Here is a 20,804-nt window from a genome sequence, read left to right as displayed (position 1 = left end):
TTATTTTAGCATACATGAGATTATTTTTTAGTGCAATGTTTTATGTGAGTTATACTACATAAACTCAGTTTAGTGAAACTTTTTATATGATTGTTGTCATATCTGAAAAAAAAAACAGAGTTCAAAATTTATCAATTAATGTTTTATTATTTCATGCGATGTTTTTATTTTTTATTTTTTGGTGACATTGTTTCACTATTGAACCATATATATATTCTTAGTCAACATTTATACACTTATTTTAATAAATGATTTTTTATTTTATATTTTATTCAATAAACTTTTAAGAAAATATGTCGTGCACCACAAGGGTAAGATATTACTACTAGTACGGATAATAATATAGGTATCCTCAAGTTATAAAATACTGAAAAATATAGTTGAATTTTCTAAACACCTTGTAATAAAAACACATGAGGATTTAGATCCCATCAATTTTACTCTTTCTGATTATGCCAAAACTTCCTACATTTAACAAATACAGCAGTAAATTGTAATACATAAATACAATGATTAGATTTTGTCTACTGAGAAATGAGAGATTATCACAACCATCAAAAATCTCTGCAAGTAGAGAGAGTAATCCCAGCAAGTTTCGAGGCATTTCTGGCATCCATCATCTTCCTAACTCTCTCAGAATCTCCAAACCTACCTGCTGCAGAGAAGATGTTTGACATAAGCACATAATCGCCGCCGTATCTCCTCTCGATCTCCATTATCCTCCTCGTCACTCTCTCCCCCATCTCAACGTCGCCATGGAAGCTGCACGCACCCAAAAGTGTCCTCCACACCACAACATTACCGGTCTCATCCATGGCGACGCCTAGGGCTATCTTCTCCGCCTCCTCCAATCTCCCCGCCCTCCCCAACATGTCGATCAAAGCTCCGTAATGCTTGATTTCAGGCATAATCCCATAATCATCAATCATTTTCCTGTAGTACTCGAGCCCCTCAGCCACCAATCCGCCATGACTGCAACCACTCATCACACTAAGAAACGTGACCGAGTTAGGCACAACGCCCTTGCTCTCCATCTTCTTGTAGCAATCAGAAGCTTCTCCAGCCATTCCATGCATTGCAAAAGCAGATATCATTGAAGTCCAAGAAACCAAATTCTTCCTCTCATCATCGACTTCCTCGAATATCCGCCACGCGCTTCCTATGCTACCGCTCCTCGAGTATGCATCGATCAGGCAATTCACAACCCGAACATCCAACACATTTAGTCCACTCTTCTCTCCGTAGCCATGAATCATCTGGCAAAACTCGAGCGACCCGACGTTCCATATGGATGGGAAAACTGCAAGGAGAGTCACCTCTGTGGGTCGGATCCCTTCGTGCGCAACCATCATCCGAAACAAATGTAAGGCCTCGTGAAACCGGTTCACGCGGGTGTACCCGTCAATGAGCCCGGTCCACGAAACCACATTCTTCTCTGGCATGGCGTCAAAAATAGCCCTTGCAGCCGCAATCTCGCCCCATTTAACAAACCCGGTCAGCAAAACATTCCAAGTCACCATATTCCTGTCAGGCATTCCATCGAACACCTTCTTTGCCTCAACCAAATACCTAGAATCAGCATACATATTCACCAACGCGGTCTGCACATGGACATTGCTATCAAACCCTGCTTTAGTGCTCAGGGATTGGAGCTGGCTCCCCACGTCTGTTCTCTTCATATTTGCGCATGCTTTGATGAGATAGGAGTAGGTGATACTATCGAAGGGAAAGGGGCTCCTTCGATTGCCGAGATGTTTGAAGAGAGAGAGAGCATCTTGTGGGAATCTACTGAGTGCGTAGTGCTTGATTATGGAGTTCCAAAGAACAAGAAGACTAATTATGTTGTTGAAGAGTGGCTTTGTGAGGAGAAGGTGGCAGTGGATTTGCTGAATGCCGCGGCGGCGGCGGCTGTTCTTGTGGAGCAGGGAGAGAAGATTGTTGTACTGGTTTTGCCTACTAGACATTTTATCGAACACTTGGAGGCCATAATTCTCTATGATCTCATACCTGAAAATAAAAAGGCACAAAATCAAGCCCTTTTGGTTTTAGGATTGAGCGCTATATCAATACAAATATTCAGCTGAAAATATATCAAATTCATTTTCAAAGGAAGTTATCAATTAACCTCTAACTTAAAATGTATGTTCGTTAAATATTATTTTCTGAATTTCTTCTATGAATTAACAGTCGAATTTCTTCCATTTGAAACTTTGAATGATAGGATTCCAGAAGTTATTGGAAGGTGAAGTTATTACCTTCATTCTAGGTATATGAAATGGAATAGTTATTGAAAGGTGAAGCTTGAGTCTCCAAGCTAGAACTCTCTAATGAAAGTTAGAAGAGAAGATAGCAGAAGAGGGAGGAGATGTTGCAGAGTGTAAGAACACAGATGAAGACGACGCCGGCTGCCGGCTGGGAGAGACAGTCCGAGCAGTGGTGGTGATATTCTCTTTCTTTTCTTTTTTCCCCCTCTAAAATTAACAATAGTAAAAAATTAAATAAGAATATAATTTCTTTTTTTTTAATCTTTTCTTATTTCCATTTTTCGTAGTTTCATTAATTCTTTATTTTTGACGAGTATATTCTCACAAATTTCTCATGTAATTTTCACAAAGTTCAACTAGACATATTATGGCATTCTCGATCCAAAACACAAAGTTACATTTTTTGACTAATGTTGATTAATTCTATTCCTTATCTTACACAATTAACTAAATTAATACTAACAAATAACCACATGCATCAAATAATCTCAGAAGAATTACCAGTAAACAAAACTCAAGGGGAATCTGCAGCTACCAAATCACTATAAAGATGACCATCTATGTCCGGAACAAATCCCTTTTCCATTATTTCCTCCTTGATCAAATCATAAGTAATCCTGTTTGGTACCAATCCTTTCTCCAACATCTCATTAAGAAATCTATTCGCCTGCTCAAGCTTGCCACTTCGCGAAAAACCCTTAATCAGCACGTAAAATGTCACAACATTTGGCCGCTTCCCTTCTTTCTCCATTCTTTTCTTCACACCCAAAGCTGCCTTCAGGCTTCCCTGCTTGCAGTAGTCATCCATCTAAGTATTGTACGTAACATGACTCGGATTCAGACCCCTTTTATACATTTCATCCACCAACCTAACGGCCTTCCTGGTTTCACCCCTCTTGCACATTGCGTCTATCCTAATATTATAGGTAACTACATCATATTTCAACCCCTTCTCCATCTCACTCAGAAGCTTATGCCCTGCTTCCATATCTCCATCACGACAACAAGCACCGACCAAGCAATTGTACGTTGATACATTGGGAGAAACCTTGTTGTCCAACATAAGATTGAATATAGCTACTGCTTCTTCCAATTCACCCACTCTGCAGTACGCATTTATCAAAGCGTTGAATGTCAGTACGTTCAATGCAACCCCTTGGCTTATGATATTATCAAACAAGTCCCTGGCTTTCTTCAACATATTATTCTTCGAATATCCATTGATTAATGTGGAATGAGTAACAATGTTTGGTTCCACATCTACCGCCACCATCTCATCCCTTAAACTCAATGCTGCATCGACTTTTCCATCACCACAGAGTCCATTAATCAACGAGTTATACGTGAGCACACTTGGTCTCACACCCTGGTCTTTCATTTCCTTGATAATCCTTATACCGGCACCCACAGTACCATCCTTGCAAAATCGTCAATAAGAATGTTATACGTGATTACACTCGGAGAAATCCCCTTCTCCACCATATTCTTCAACAGTGCATCAGCTTTGTACATTCTCCCCTCACCGCCCCTCTTGCAGTAGCCATCGATCAAAGTGTTGTAAGTAACCACATTGGGTGCCACACCATGAATACTCATATCCTCCACGACATCACGCGCCTTGTTCAACTTTCCAGCCTTGCAAAGCCCACAAACTACCGTGTTAAACGTGATCACATCCATCCCAATCCTCCTCCTAACCATCTCCTTATAAGCAAACTCCACATTTCCAGTCCTACCATCTTTCACCAGCGCAGCCAACAGCAAATTACACGAACGCACAGACAACTTAAACCCATAATCCCCAACACGCATGAAACCTTCAAATGCTAAATCAACCTTCCCATTGCTCACAAGAGCCGATATCAGCATATCAAATACAACTATATTTGCGCACGCTTTATCACTGACAGTCAAAAGGGAGTGACAAACCGTGGAAATTGAAAAGGTTTCTGCTTGTTTTGGAAACGTGTGGAGTAAAGACCGAAGCTTGGGGTACTTTTTCTCATTCGCTAGCAAGATAAAGAGTCTTACGTGATCCTCAATAGAGAAGGCAGCCTCGCATCTCTTCTGCGACCATTTGAAGAAGGATACAACGAGGTCGGTGTCGAAATTATCGAATTGGAAGAGCTGGCGTAAGAAATCGGCAGGAGTGGAGGATTGAATGATTGGTTTGAGCTCCGACCACTTTTGGCGGGAGATGGTGGAAGCAATTCGGGACTGGAAATTCGGATGAGCGAGCGTGTGAAGAAACATCGAAGCGAGTACAAATATTGATTATGCTAGGGTTTAGATATAACGATCACTTGCAGCTCTTATGAGAAAAAGTGGCTTCTCAAATATGTTTTGAAATAAGTATATATAAATAATCACATAATTAAAATCAGCACTGAAGAGAGAAATTATGCAAATCCAGGGATAGGTAGCTACTCTGCGAGTGGAGGTCGGCCCGACGGTGGCGACGCTACCGGAGAGACCAACTGGATAGGTAGCTCCTCGGCGAGTAGACGGCGGAGAGATCCAACTTCTGGAAGGGAGAGGTATGAATCTGTTAGATGCCTTTTATGTAATCCAACTAAAAAGAATCAAACTTTCAATTATCCAACTAAAATAAATCAAACTTTCAGAAATTGAGGAGGAAGAGCTGACTGGAGGCTGATAAATCAGGCAGACAGTAAGAAAATCCGGCGAGGAAGCTTGGTGGATCGGCGAGGCAACACGGAGGAGCGACGGGGCAAGGCGGAAGTAGCGCCGGCGAGGCAGGCTGGTGGCGTGGGATGGCTAATTCGCCGATTGAGAGGGGGGATGAGAGGGTGACGCACCGAGGGAGAGGGAGAGGGAGAGGGAGAGGGGGACGCAGCTTTTAGTTTATGTATATTGTTATATGTGTATATTATTTGGGCCTTTAATTTATTGGATTCTGTAATTTAAAAATAATTTATTAGTTTATGTAAAAGTACGTATTAATTTAGGATTGTATTCAAATCTTTTTCCTCTACTTAATCCAATTTCCTTTTTAATCTCAACCGTGTATTTGTGCTGATTCAATGGATTAAATATTTGAATGGAATTATCAGATTTTATGATTTATTAACGTGAGAAGGGTAGAATAGAGATTATCTATTCTAATTAGTTATGGAATGCTGCGAGATTTCCTCCGTGCGGATTATTGCAGTTTCTCAGAAAAATTGGTTCCAGATTTAGTTTAATTCCTTCTCCTCCGACGGAGTCGTGCCGGTGCAGAACGAATCGGGTCAATACGTACCGGGTCCCGTCGTGAACGGATTCCCCACTTTTGAAATGGATTACGCGGTGCCCAAGCCATTCATGTACAATTTCACCTCGCAATCCATCAGCCAGAGAGTATGCTCCTGTTCCCCTCTTTTGATTTGATAAACCCTAATTTGGTGGATATGCGCAATTGATTTTGAAATTGCTAATTACAGGTGTTGTCGTCGTTAATGGAGGTGGGGGTGGTGCCGGAGGCGGCGGAGAGCTTGGGGAAGAGCGAGAGCGTGGCGGTGCTGGGAATGGATAGAGAGGCGAGGGTGCTGAGGTACAGAGAGAAGAGGAAGAACAGAAAGTTCGAGAAGACGATTCGATACGTGTCGAGGAAAGCGTACGCCGAGACGATGCCGAGAATTAAAGGGAGATTCGCGTAGCGGTCTGAGCTAGAGGTGGAGTCGCACCTCGGTGGCGACGCTGCGTCGTACGGTTGTCCAAATATGCAAAAAGTTCGAGAAGATGATTCGATACGCGTCTAAAAAACGTTCTCCAAATACACGAGTTGCAATAATTCGTCGGAGGTTGCACATAATGTATATTTTGTATAGTATAATGCGTAGTTTAGATTCTATAATGCATTCTTTGTGATATGTAATGAACATTTATCCTGACCCGTTTAATTTAAGTTGTGCCATGTGTCGTTGTTTGGCGAACGTTTCTTATTTTCCCTAAGGGTTTGATAAGCCTAGGGGCTAGAGTGTAGTATATTCTAAGTCTAAAAAACATTTTCCAAATACACGAGCTGAAGTAATTCGTCTGGGGTTGCACATAATGTATATTTTGTATAGTATAATGCGTAGTTTAGGTTCTGTAATGCATTCTTTGTGATATGTAATGAACATTTATCCTGACCCATTTAATTTAAGTTGTGTCGTGTGTCGTTGTTTGGCGAACGTTTCTTGTTTTCCCTAAGGGTTTGACAAGCCTAGGGGCTAGGGTGTAGTATGTTCTAAGTCTAAAAAACGTTGTCCAAATACACGAGCTGGAGTAATTCGTTTGGGTTTCCACATACATAACGCGTAGGTATATTTTAAAACAGATATACATAATGTACATATTGTGTAGTATAATACGTAGTTTAGTTTCTGTAATGCATTATTTGTGGTATGTAATGAACATTTATCCTTACCCGTTTAATTTAGGTTGTGCCGTGTTTTGATGTTTTACACACATTTCTTGTTTTCCCTAAGGGTTTCACAAGCCTAGGGGCTAGGATGTAGTATGATCAAAGTCTAAAAAACGTTGTCTAAATACACGAGCTGCAGTAATTCGTCTGGGGTTGCACATGCATAGCGCGTAGGCATTTTTAAAAACAGATATAAATAATGTACATATTATGTAGTGTAATGCGTAGTTTTAGTTTCTATAATGCATTATTTGTGATATGTAATGAACATTTATTCTGTCTCGTTTCATTTAAGCTGTGTCGTGTTTCGATATTTAGCGCACGTTTCTTGTTTTCCCTAAGGGTTTAACAAGCCCAGAGGCTAGGGTGTAGTATGTTATAAGTCTAAAAAATGTTGTATAAATACACAAGCTGCAGTAATTCATCTCGGGTTGCACATGTATAGCGCGTAGGTATTTTTTAAAACAGATATACATAATGTACATTTTAGTGTAGTATAATGCGTAGTTTAGTTTCTGTAATGCATTTTATGTGATATGTAATGAACATTTATCCTGATCCGTTTAATTTCAGGTGTGTCGTGTTTCGATGTTTGACGCATGTTTCTTGTTTTCCCTAGGGGTTTAACAAGCCTAGGGGCTAGGGTCTAGTATGTACAACAACAACCACGTGATGCATAAAACAGGAAAAATAATGCATTCAAATAGCCAAATAATGTATAAAATCACTCAAATAATGAACATACAAATATTGCATTCATTCTTAGACTCGTGTACAACAGCAGTCTATTGATGCATAAAACAAGATAAATAATTCATATAAATAGCTAAATAATGTACAAATATTGCATTCACTCTTAGACTCATGTACAAGTTCCGTGACGTCTTCCTTCTGCCATGGAGTTAAACTCTTTATACAATTCAGAAACTCTGTAGGGGTTCGTCGACAATACAGATGGTCGACGTTCCTACCCCTTAGTTTCCTATCCTCCGTCTCTTCCGGAGCTGTACTAGTCCCGGCCTCTGATAAGCGCTCCCTGAATTTATGGTTAATTCCTACTGGCAGTATATCATCGACCGCCTCGTCAATGTCCAATCTTAGCTACTTTCATGTTGTACAACATACACAATAATAACATACAATTAGTTACATAATTTACAGACTGGATAAAATAATGTGGACAGTTATACTGCATTCACTTATACACCATTGTACAGAAGCATCAAAATAATGTCTAAAAACTGATACATAATGCATTTTAATAATCAAATAATGTTCAGAATAAATCAACAAATGCACCAAGAATATTGCAATCACTCATTGTCTCATGTCCAACAACAGTCACATAAAGCATAAACCATGTTAAATAATGCACTAAAATAACTAAATAATGTACAGATCCGGCCAAGTAATGAACATACAAATATTCAATTCACTCTTTGACTCATGTACAACAGCAATCACATGATGCATAAAAAGGATAAATAATGCATTCAAATAGCCAAATAATGAACAGAATCACTCAAGTAATGAACATATAAATATTGTACTCATTCTTAAACTCGTGTACAACAGCAGTCAAATGATGCATAAAACAGGATATATAATGCATAGAAATAACTACATAATGTACAGATTCGATCAAGTAATGAACATACAAATATTGCATTCACTCTTTGACCCATGTACAAGATTACGGAATATGACATTCACCTATTCACCCATGTACACAAGCATTCACATAATACCCAATACTTGATAAATAATGTAAACTATTAGCTAAATAATGTCCAGATTCAATAAAATAATGCACACAAGAATATTGCATTCAGCCATTCACCCAAGTACACAAGCAGTCACATAATGCTCAATACTTGACAAATAATGTAAATTACTAGGTAAATAATGTACAGATTCAATAAATATTGCACACATAAATATTGCATTCACCCATTCATTCATGTACACAAGCAGTCAAATAATCCCTATTAATTTATAAATAATGAATACTAATAGTTAAATAATGTATAGATTCAATCAAATAATGCGCATAGGAATATTGCATTCACCTAATCACCCGTATACCCAATCAATCAAGTAATGAACATATAAATATTGTATTCACTCTTAAACTGATGTACAACAACAGTCAAATGATGCATAAAACAGGATTGCAATGTTTACATCAATACCAGGAATTCTATATGCAAATGAAATAGATCTCTCACCTTCCAGCCGGCGTTGGTTGAGATCTTGAAGGGTAGTGTTTTGCGTGAGGTGGCTCTGCAAAATCACTCAACATCAGTTATATTAATGCACACAATCATGCAAATAATGTACAAACTCGACTACATACTATTCTCAGTGACCACCACCAGCAGATATAGAATTCATCTAACGATGCATATAATGAATTTAGACAGACAGATTAATCGGTTGAATCGTGGTGTGGGTGGTGTATTACGGGCAAAAACACGGACACACTTGTAACAACTCGTAGATTGAATCAGTCCAATAACAATCGAAAAACACTACCTCCAGAAGCAAACGTGGTGATATCTTTTTCAGAACATCAACGGAACACTCGTTGAATTTCAGAATGAACGGCGAGCCCTTGCGTGGTGGCGGCTAGGGTTTTACTATCGGTGGGAAATTGAGAACGGAGCGGGAGAGAGAAGCGGAATTTGATTCGGCGTTGCGTAGATGGAAAGTAGTGGGTGAATCCCGCGTAAATCTCACCCAGAACGTTTGCGTTTTTTTAGAACATAAAATTACTAATTAACCCTCATAATGAACGAAAATCACTAAATAATGAACTACGGGATGGTTAAGTAGGATTGTAATCCGGATCGTCCATCCTCCAGATCGGACGCTCCAAATCGAGAAGCAACTTAAATCTAATGCACGAAAAGGACTTTAACATGACCCTATTAATTTATGTAGGAGTATACAATTTGGACCTTAATTTATTGGATTCTTTGGTTGGAAAATATTTATTATATTTTGAGAAGAGTTCTAAATTGGGTGTTAGGATTAAAAAATTAGTATGTCTTAAAATTTAGGATTTAATTTGACTACTCCCTCCGTTCCACTTAAGATGACACGTTTTCATTTTTAGTTGCCCCAACTAAGATGACATTCCTTTTTGAAAACTTTCTCTCTCCAATTAATACACTCAACCATTTTTTCTCACTCCTATTAAAATATCATCTTTCTTTCTCTCTCTATTTTCATACTTAGAGCATTCACTATGGGGGCCGATCGCTCTGCCCTTGCGATAGGCCCCCACATCACCTCTCATAGGCCTCCACTATGGGGAGGGAGGCCATCTCAACCCCCCATCCCCTCCGCCCCCGCGCCGATCACAAGCCTAGCCGATATCCTCTTTTTTATTTAATTCAATTTTTAATCCACTATATATATCTCATTCCCCATCAATTCACATTCATCTATTTCCAATCTCAATTTCAATTTTAATTCTTTCCACGATGATATGAACTTCAGCAATTTTACATCAATTCACATTTTATCTATCGTTATCTTATTTTTTTGTTTTTATAAAGTATGATGTTTTATTTTATTTTTAATAAAATTTGTTTTGGGACGTCTATTATGTTGTCTTTAATTTACACCAACAATTAAAAGTGAAATATATAAAAATAGTGATGATGTGGAAATGAGATGGGCTCTGAGATAGGCTCCGGGATGAGCTCTCATTGCAGGGAGATATGCTCCGGAGATAGGCTCTTATTGTGAATGCTCTTACACCCACCTTTTCTCTCTCCAATTAAACACATTAACCAATAATTCATAAAATCCTATGTCGCTCAAGGAATGTGTCATCTTAGCCGGGACGGTGGGAATAGTATTTATTGGATTTATATAATTTTTAAAACAAATTCTTTTCTAATTAAGTAATTAAAATTATATATTAATTTTCCTTCTATTTATGTTAGAATTGGAATTGTGCTAGAGAGTTTACTTTGCCTTCAATTTCGATTAAAATGAAAATATTATTTATTATTGCAATGCTTCTTCTTCGAATTAATTCATAAGCGAAACCACAATACAAATATTTGACCTTTTCCATTTTCATCCTATATTTACTCGATTAAAATACATTTTAATTAGTCTTCAATTTTCATCCTATAGAATAAATTTTGAAATTTGATGAAATTATAAATATTTAAAACGAATCTAAACTTATAAAGTTCGTACAAATTCTTAAGAATAAATACTCAACTAATATGTGATTAATGGGTGATCCAAATTTTCTATCTTGGCTTCTCAAATAAGTTTTAAACTTATATAGTAATATAATTTATTCATATGTAAATTACTTTTCACTTAATTGTTTATTTTGATAAAATATTTTTAAAAATTATTGATTAGTATCAGCAATGGAGTGGACCATAGCCCGGACTACACATGCATGCAATGGTGTGGAATATTGCCCGGACTATGCTTAGTATGGGCTATAGTCAGCCATTGCGGATGGCCGCCCTAAGCCTCGCGCCCTCGCCCCATACACCCGTCCTGTGTATAGTTCGGACTGCGAACTATAGTCCGCCATTGCGGGCACTTGGACTATAGATACACCATAAATACATTATATTTTATCTTCATTTCTTATGCTTCCCAATCTCTTTTCTAACTCACTTTCAATAGAAGAAATTTGGTTATCTAACCGTTGAATTTGTATTTTTTAAGTATTGCGCGTTGTACTTTTTTGGCTTTTTAATAAAATGAAGTTTTCTATATTGTGGTTTTAAATTTATGTATATTGAAAATCTAAGTTGTGTGAGTAATTTTTGTATCTTCACAAATTACAAATATACTTCCTCTGTCCTATTCTAAGCGGAGCATTTTTTATTGAGTATTATTTACTCTATATATTCTTTATGTTTATTTATTTAGCTATTAATATATCTTTATTATTTGAAAATTTTTTGTCCCGTGCATAGTACGGGTGCTAACACTAGTTAAGTAAAAAAAAGAATAAAGTAGGAAAGGAAAAATGTAAAGAGATGAAAAGAGAATAAAATAAGAGCGACTAAAGTAAGCGAAGAGAAATGTTTTGACTTTTAAAATTTAAATGACTCTACTACTATGAAATATATCGTATATACCAAATAGAAAAATGACTCTACTACAATGGACCAGAAAGAGTATAACTTAGTTGCCGTTATTTAGTCCATGTCAAATCGAGTAAGCTAGTATTGGCACATGAAAATAATGACACTTCAGCAACGAAATTATGGTTTTGTCTTTCGATCTGTCATACTTAGAAGGATATTTCGGAAACAATTAAATATTAGTACTCCAAAAAATTTTAAAACAAATACAGTACTATGACGTATACATGATGAAACTCATAAGGATCAAATAGTCTGAATTATGAAACAATAGATTAGTCCTAATAATCATCGTAGTAAAAATGTAAAATCATATTGTAATTTATTCGGTGCATAGTGTTAATACAATAGTTTATTAGGTGGAAAAATGAGATAATCACGACAAAATATAGAAGAAGTTAGACACTATTGAAATTATGCATGTAATCTATGTGCATATTCCCGCAAATCTGAAATAATACCTCATCCTAAATCCTCTTTTAATATTCATGGATGTCAAATACTCGATACTACTTGTTGGGTACCATATCATGGCAAATGTTACTCAATAGTGAAGGAACTGATTATTTGCAAAGTTAATATACCATTATAGGCATATTAAAATGGTGGTTTTGGTGTAGCTGCCTTAACCTCCAACTCCTATATTTATTATACTTTAGTTGAACCACCACCAAGAGAATATTTATGTATTTGTAATTATTCATACTGCTATTATATTTTCAGTAATATAAAATCTTTAAAATTATAAAACTAAGAGCCATATCTCAAAGATTGAGATCGATTTATTTGGCAAAATCCAAAATCTAGTTAGTAATAGTATAGTAGTAGTACGTGATATGTATTCAAATACTATTCCATATCAATTTACTACTAATAAATATCCATAAATTTGTTAATATCTTAAACCACTTGTCATCATTAATTATTTTAAACAGGATAAATACGAGAAAATTGCTCCACTAAAATAAATATAATCTCTCATCTCCATACAAATTTATGTGGAAAGTCATTCGTTGTTTCAAACCTAAAATGATCAAACTCTTTTGCATTGCAAGTTAAAAAAATACTACTCATACATTCCTTCACCACCAAAATTTTCCCCCAAAAATTATCCTCCCAATTTTCAAATCCTAGAGAGATAATCTGCTAATTTATCCGACGATGAGGCCCCCGAAGAGGCCGATCCAGTCCGTAACGGCGTGGGTACGGCGGCAGCCGCCGAAGGTGAAGGCGTTCCTCGCTGTAATCACCGGCATGGCGGTGCTCATTATCCTCCGCGCCATTGTGAACGATCACGACAACCTTTTTGTCGCGGCGGAAGCTGTGCACTCGGTTGGAATCTCCGTTCTTATTTATAAATTGATGAAGGAGAAGACTTGCGCTGGTACGGCGTTCGTTATATTTTTTTTGCTATATGACGTTGTTGTTTTTGGGTTGGATGCTTTCAAGTGTGGAATTGTTGCATGAGAAAAGCATTTGGAGCATTTAGAATTGATGTTTCTTACGTTTATTTTCCCTTTCCCATGCGAAGTAGTTGCAATAGGGTGATTTTTTGGATTTTTTATACGTGCAATTCTCATCCGTGTGTTGATTGAGGGTTAAAATAGAGCCTTTTCCAGAATGCAAACGTGGTGATGCTACTGATTGTTTATCTTCTTATCATTATATTATGATGCTGCTGTATTGTTTAAAAATTACTAGGATTGTTTATGTTTCTAATTTGTTTGAGTGCTGAAAGATATGTTTGTTCGGCATTCTTTTACTTGAAAAATTAATAATACTGTCTGCTATTGATTGCAGCTGCGATATATAAAAAAATTTTAAAAAACAAGAAAAAGTACGAGCTGTAATTTTGCTCAAACTCTATGCTAAGTGTTGGATCTTTTTTGATGGTTTGAAGCTTGCAGATTATGGCCTTCAAAAATTTGTAGTTATTTGTTGACAACTATGTGTATTTAAAATTTTCCATTGGCTTTGTGTTCTAAACTTCGGTTGATGCTGATTCTCTTCATTTATACAAATTATCTCGTCGCAGGAATTTCACTCAAATCACAGGAGCTAACAGCAATCTTTTTGGCTGTTAGATTGTATTGCAGCTTTGTCATGGAATATGACATACATACTGTGCTCGACCTGGCTACGCTGGCTACTACCTTGTGGGTTATTTATATGATCAGATTTAAATTGAAGTCAAGTTATATGGAAGATAAAGACAATTTTTTGCAATACTATGTGGTAAGCCAATTCTAGAAATGTTGATTTATTCAATCAACAGCTTGATTAGTACTATAACTCTACAGGGATTATCATTAGTAACTTCATTAAGTAATTTTATCTTAACTTTTGTGATATTTTTATGGAAAAGCCAGTTTTCTACGTATTTTCAAGAACAGATTTTTACATTTGTTTTCCCACTCTTCAATCAATGGTGGTTAATGTTATCTATTTCCAATTTCTTTTTTATTGAGGTCATGAAATCTTTGTATTCCAAGAATAAAGATTTTTACATTTGTTTTTCCACTCTCCAATCAATGGTGGTTGATGCTATCTTTTTCCAGTTTTTTTTATTGAGGTCATGAAATCTTTCTATTTCTGTGTTCAGGAAATTTTGGCTGATTTAGTTTCAGCTGAAGATCTAATGTATGCTCTGTACTGCAGTTGTTAGCTATTCTAGTATTTTAACATCTTAAGTCTTTATAGGCTTATCTTACCATTGACTCCCTAGTCCCTAGTCCTTTGGAGTTGTTTTGTATATGAGGAAGAGGATTCTTTCTTGAAGAATTCTTGTTTGTAGCTTGAAATAAGATTGATATTCACATGTCTGATAGAATAACCTTTTTGTCATTTGTGACTGTCCTTAGGATATTTCTTTGGCCTCCTTACTAATATTATGTAAATGGATGTGTTCTGAGCTTCCTCTTATATTTCACTGCCTTAATGAGCCTAGCATAAGTTTGAAGCTAGTCAAATATGCTATTGTTGTGACAGCACCAATTCAACTTGGAGTTTCCTTAATCCCCACCTCTTTTGTTGCTTCGTGTTTCCTCATTGACATTTACTCGTTTATGGTTTCAAGTTCAATATTTAGCTACTTAGTGCCTAGAAAAACTGTAGTGGTCATAGCTTAAGAAATGAAACATTGCTGAGTAGGAGTATAAATTAAACTATCATATTATTCATATCCAATGTCTGTCTATATGTAATTACATATTTGTTCAATTTTTACTGTTCACCATCTGAAAGAGATTCTCATGCCTGTGCAGCTGGCCCCTTGTGCTGTTTTAGCTTTAATAATTCACCCAACTACATCACACCACCTCATTAACAGGATTTTCTGGGCATTCTGTGTTTATCTAGAAGCTGTTTCCGTGTTACCACAGCTGTGTGTCATGCAAAATACAAAGGTAGAATCTTCTTGGGAAAGCTACTCCTGTAGGCACGTTGTTAGCATTTGTGTTGTGAGTTTGGACAGATAGAATGTATGAGCTATTGACTCTCTCAAATGTTTGGTTTGCAGATTGTTGAACCCTTTACTGCTCATTATGTTTTCGCATTGGGTGTTGCGAGGTTCTTGAGCTGTGCTCACTGGGTCCTTCAGGTTTGATGCTCAGACTTGCCATGAGTTCATAGTATTTCATTTGGTTCTTATACAGCAAAATCTGTGCCCAATCTTACCTAATTACGTATTTGTTACTTAATTCATATGTGTAGCGTTTGTTTTAAATATTTTCTTAAACCTTTTGTGTTCCATGAAGCAAAACACAGTATTATATGACAATTTCCATAATCATCGCCCAGATTCCATGAATCCTTTCTCAGTATGTGGATAGTTTATGAAGGTTTCAGTAGGAGTATAACATTTGCCCAATTGTATTTGGCAGGTTTTGGACAGTCGAGGTCATCTCCTCGTGGCACTGGGTTACGGCCTTTGGCCATCAATGGTTCTTATTTCTGAAATTGTTCAAACTTTCATTCTTGCTGATTTTTGCTATTACTATGTCGAAAGGTATGCATCCCTTCTACCATTGCTGGTGCGCGTGTGTTTATCTGCTCCAACTGCCTTAAATTGATGCACCAATCTTGGTTCCCTGCAGCGTTTTTGGTGGTCAGCTCGTGTTGCGCCTTCCTTCTGGGGTGGTCTAACCAGTTGCTACGCAAGCTTCTCCCGTTGTCTCTTAGTGTTGCTTATGGGGTTCTGGTTGGTTAACAGAAATCAAGAGGTTGCAGCAAACTAGATATCAAAATGGACTTAACTCACCAGATTCTTTCGTTACACCATAATTTTCTGTAGAGTCGATCACGATGCAAGCATGTTTCGATTCTTCGTCAACAGTGCCATATTTAGCTGGAAAATGTAGAGTGACTGTGTCGGAAGGAGTAAGATTGATGTCCATATTTAACAATTATCCTTGTAAGTTTTATTTTACATAAGTTTAGTTTAGTAGAGTTCTTTATTAGCTCTTGATTGTTCTCATTTGTGCAAAATGGATTAAATTTAGACTCGAGCTATTTATGTGTCATTGTTTGCTTTCAGTTGTAACATATGGATTCCTACATGAAAATTGGAGGCTTTTTATTAGATGTTGTAAATATACGAACTTTAAATATTTTTTTGAATTTTTTTCCCGATATGATGATTTGATTAACTTGTTAATTTGGTACAAATGAAGTTGATCATCAATTTTGGATGGAACTGTTTATCATGGTGCAAAAAGTTTTTCGGATAAATAGGTTGGATCAGTTTTGAACTTTAGTCGAGTATGTACACTTAATAGGTTGGCAGTTTTACAGAAATTTAGTTTTTCATCAATATATGTACATAGAAAAAAAGAAGGGTGAAGAGGATTTTAAAAAAATACATTTTTCGCTATCTATACATATATAAAAGGGGAGTTTTGAGGATATTTACAAAACTGTCATTTAAGATTTAAAAGTATATAATTTTGATAAAACTGATTTAAGAATAAAAACTACTCCATAATCTAGACATTTATGAATAAAAATTTAGACGTTGCCTTCCCATGCCTTAGATCATTTCACACCTTCCATTGAATATCATAAATACTGAAAAATGAAAAGAGTAATTACTTGTAGTACAATTGGTGGAAAGTTGTAAAATAAAATTTAGCAGTTACGATTTTTATTTTATTCAATGCGGCAGTTTCCAAAATAGAGAGTTACTATTATTTTCTAAAAGATGAATGATATACATTTAATGAGGAAATTCAAATGACATACGTATCACCAGCCTCAACATTTACTATCAATAAGAGTCATTTTAGAGAAGAATGTCTAAGGGATCGTCCAAAGGAGAATACCAAAAGGGAATAATGCCAATCGCCACCAATTTTTTTTATAAATACCAACCCATAAACCAAAAGTATCATGGACTCATGGCCATGGAGGAGAACGAGTGTGGTCGGTGGGCGTTATCATGTGATGGTGTTGCATCCCATACAATGTGGTTGTCGAAAGAGGAATATCCACTGCGATAAGCATGCCAAAATAAAATATTTGAAGGGTTGAAAAGATGGAATCCACAAGAAGAGGAGCTATGCCTGCAGCTAGAATAATGAGTAGATAGATTTTTAAGAACCGAGTACTCTGCGGCTGACTATAGTTCTTTTGCAACGGTAGTGAAGGAGGAAGTAGAATGAGAGTAGTGTGAGAGATGGTGATGTGAAGAGCTTCTACTACTATCATGGTCTCCCAATATGTTGGTATAGCTAATACCAACGTATTCCTCTAAAATCTATCGTAATATTTTAATAATTAATCATACTCAAATTGTTTTCATACTCATATATGATTATTACTTTTATGGTCATAGATATTTTATGCATTTAACGTTATAATTTGTGATTTATTATTCTATATTGATATTTTGAATATTAGTATAATTTTTTAAATTTGTAATAGAGATCCAAAAGTATTATAGTTAAAATATATCGGAGTATGTATTTGCGTTATTTAAATGTCAAATTGATTGAGTTTTATGTTTTTTTTTTAAATTCTTATACATTTTCTTAATTTTAGATTTTGTACAATGATATCATTTTCCATTTCAATTAATTAATCGATAATGTGAAGTTAGTACTCAAAAAAAATGAGACCCATATTTCTTATTAACGTTGTTTCACTATTGAAGTACACGTGTTCTTGATTATATATTGTTGTGTTTGTAGTTTTTGCATTAGATATAAAAAATATTTTAATCACTATTTATATAAGTTATATTTAATGAATGAATTTTTTTTATATTCTGACTTTTACGCATAATAATTTCATAATATAATTTTGAAGGAAATACAATGGGTAGTGCATATAATTGCTATAAAATACTGCTATGGCTTAGTGAGGAAAATCAAATGTTTTTCCAATTGTTATGATTTTTTTTTTATTTTTTTTTAACGAAAATGTTGACGGGGGATTTCCAATTGTTATGATATATGTTTAGAGTTTAGGGTTTAAGATTTAAATTTTTAAAATGAAAAGGTTTTTAAATCAAATAACATAAATTTTATTGAAATATCAAATGTTAAATATTAGAAGTGATAGAAAATTTATTAAAAAGATTTCTTGAGTTACAATATTATTAGTATTTGATTAAAATGACAAGCCAAAAGCTGAAAATCCTCAATTTAGTAGCATATGAAATGTAAAATTAATTCACACAGATTTTTTTACATTTAAACGACATCTTGACCTTCTCAATTCCAACCGTTCTCTTTTATAATTTCCAAAATAAATAATTACACAAGTTATGTAACTGAAGAAATCTCTTATCAATAGCCATTTATGTTATTTGATTTAAAAACATTTTCATTTTAATACTCGGATGAATGTAAGCAAGATTTTTTTTGTTTACCGTTCACATAGCCCTATTGTAAAACACTTTCTTGATATGAGCATATAAACAGATTTACAGACAAGATTCAGGTAAAAAATCTCCACTATCAGTAAGGATTATCAAGTAGGCCGACCCAGTGTAAGATATCGAATACAGATCTAAAACCCCCAAAATAGAATAAGTGATCATCAACAAAGTAAAATTGAACTGAGATGAAGGGAGAATTTTATTGTTATTTGGCTCATTTGTTGGTTATGATGAGTATATTTTGAATAAGTGATCAATAAAGTAAAATTGAACTGGGGCGTAGGGAGAATTTTATTGATATTTGGCTCATTTGTTGGTCATGATGAATATATTTTAAAGTTAAAGGTTTAGAATTTAGGTTTCAAGGTTTTGGTTTTTAGTGTATAGGGTCACTATATTGCAATGAAATAAAGTTCGACTAGGAAGTGTCTCACCAGTGCAATCTTAATTATTGCAGCGTAAACTTGCTCCTGCAGTTATAACTTAACGGTTAATTCATATTTTCACAGAATTAAAATACTTTTTAAATTTTAAGTCTGATATTTAAATGTCAAGACAATTTATTAAAATGTCAACACAAATATGTGTTGAAATTTTAATGTGATCGTATTGACATTTTTAAGAAAAGTTAGCATTTAAACGCACTCTTGTGGCCATGTGGGGTTAATGTGATTGAAAAAGTATAATTCAAAGTAAGAGGATGTCAAATATTCTTTTGTTTATCATTTCACAAATTTTATTTCACATAATGAAATAAATATGAAAAAATTAAAATGACCTGTACCTCACACGGTCGTGATACTAATTTCCTAAAAAAATCCAAGAAATCTGTTCATTTTCCATGGTGTAAGTGAGAATTACTTTAAAAATCACGTTAAATTCCACATCTTCATTTGACCCAGGCCCCTTCATATTATTGGTTTGTTTTTTTTAATTCTAATTAATTTTGCACTCCTAAAAAAGTTGCTTTTAGAACTTTACTTAGATTCCAAATTATCTGTTCCAACAAGAGAGTTGGTAGGTAATGATGATTTAAACATTTATTTAATGGCAATATAATTGGTACTTGATAAAACAATTACAAACTTTAGTTTAGTACAGTCGTATTGCACTTTGTCTATCGTATATGTGCTATAAAGTCTATAACAATAAAATAAAAAATCTACTAACTACCAAATAATTGTGTCGAAGATGGTTTTTGTTTAAACAATTGATATTGAAATTTTATTCCTTACTCTTTATTCCAAAAATATCCAGCAAGTCTCTTCTTTTATTTAATAAAAGAATATAAAATCTATTATCCTGTAATATGCATCATTGTATGCATAAAAAAATAGTCGGCGTATTTTATATTCAATCTGAAAATGGAAATCTGCTTTCATGAAATATGCATCACACTTCTTGACTTGCCACTTTTTAAATTGAGTATTTTATATACCATCTGAAAAATACTATTGTATACACCTATATTCAACTTCATAATTTATGTATAAAAATGTAACCAATAAAATGGATACTAATAAGGCAACATTGATTGCAATTGCCTATTGTGTGCAATATAATTGCTGTAATCTAATGGCTTGAAAACTATTTTGAAGAAAGCAACATATCTAAATATACCTTTGCCAGCTTTTCATTTACGTTAAAATTCATATCAAATCACACCTCTCTATTCAGACATTTTCCTAACAATTTTATCTGATAATCAAAACCATGAGTTTATTTGAAAAAAATAATATTTTCTTAAAATAAATAATTATTGGTTGGCAGAATCGAGATTTCCAGAAAGAATACAGCTGTGAGTTGTGAAGCAGAAATACAAAAAGTCAGTTTCAGAGCTACTGTTACTTTTATTCTATAGTGCTCTACAAAATGGATGTTTGTATTTGGGACCCGTTAATGTTAATAATTTAAATATTGGCATTTTCCTATTTTATGTTTTAATTTTTTTTATATATTTGATTTTAAACTATGAGTGATTCTTATCATGTTATCACCAGATTCCTATTGGCAATCATCATTGTACCAATTTTTTACCTTTTTTTCTCTATAGGGATAGGGTCATTTAATTATGGACGGTGCTATTTGCAAAATTTAATGTATCATGGTAGTCAACTTGT

General features: G+C 35.0%; 2 protein-coding genes and 1 pseudogene across 3 annotated transcripts; 1 reads left to right on the top strand and 2 right to left on the bottom strand.

The window, feature by feature from the left end:
* Positions 1–420: 420 nt before the first annotated feature.
* Positions 421–5,122, bottom strand: LOC121752024 (pentatricopeptide repeat-containing protein At1g09220, mitochondrial-like). 2 transcript variants are annotated; one of them, XM_042146895.1, is made up of 3 exons: positions 4,911–5,122; positions 4,692–4,788; positions 421–2,007 (listed from the first exon to the last, which is right to left on the bottom strand). In XM_042146895.1, the coding sequence occupies exon 3, from the start codon at positions 1,962–1,964 to the stop codon at positions 555–557; it is 1,410 nt and encodes a 469-aa protein (XP_042002829.1). In that variant the 5' UTR covers positions 1,965–2,007; positions 4,692–4,788; positions 4,911–5,122; the 3' UTR covers positions 421–554. The 2 variants fall into 2 exon arrangements, with proteins under 2 accessions (XP_042002829.1, XP_042002830.1); XM_042146896.1 differs by having other exon boundaries at positions 4,883–5,037.
* LOC121752023 lies at positions 2,257–4,702 on the bottom strand (annotated as a pseudogene).
* Positions 5,123–12,853: 7,731 nt separating the features above from the next.
* On the top strand, positions 12,854–16,364 carry LOC121751071 (ER lumen protein-retaining receptor erd-2.2-like). Its single transcript, XM_042145786.1, has 6 exons — positions 12,854–13,191; positions 13,843–14,042; positions 15,071–15,211; positions 15,325–15,405; positions 15,689–15,813; positions 15,902–16,364. The coding sequence occupies exons 1-6, from the start codon at positions 12,969–12,971 to the stop codon at positions 15,948–15,950; spliced, it is 819 nt and encodes a 272-aa protein (XP_042001720.1). The 5' UTR covers positions 12,854–12,968; the 3' UTR covers positions 15,951–16,364.
* The last annotated feature ends 4,440 nt before the right edge of the window (positions 16,365–20,804 follow it).

The sequence above is a fragment of the Salvia splendens genome, chromosome 10, assembly GCF_004379255.2.
Source record: "Salvia splendens isolate huo1 chromosome 10, SspV2, whole genome shotgun sequence".
Lineage (NCBI taxonomy): Eukaryota > Viridiplantae > Streptophyta > Magnoliopsida > Lamiales > Lamiaceae > Salvia > Salvia splendens.
Note: the sequence above shows the minus strand (reverse complement) of the source record. Positions and strands in the feature narration are given on the sequence as shown.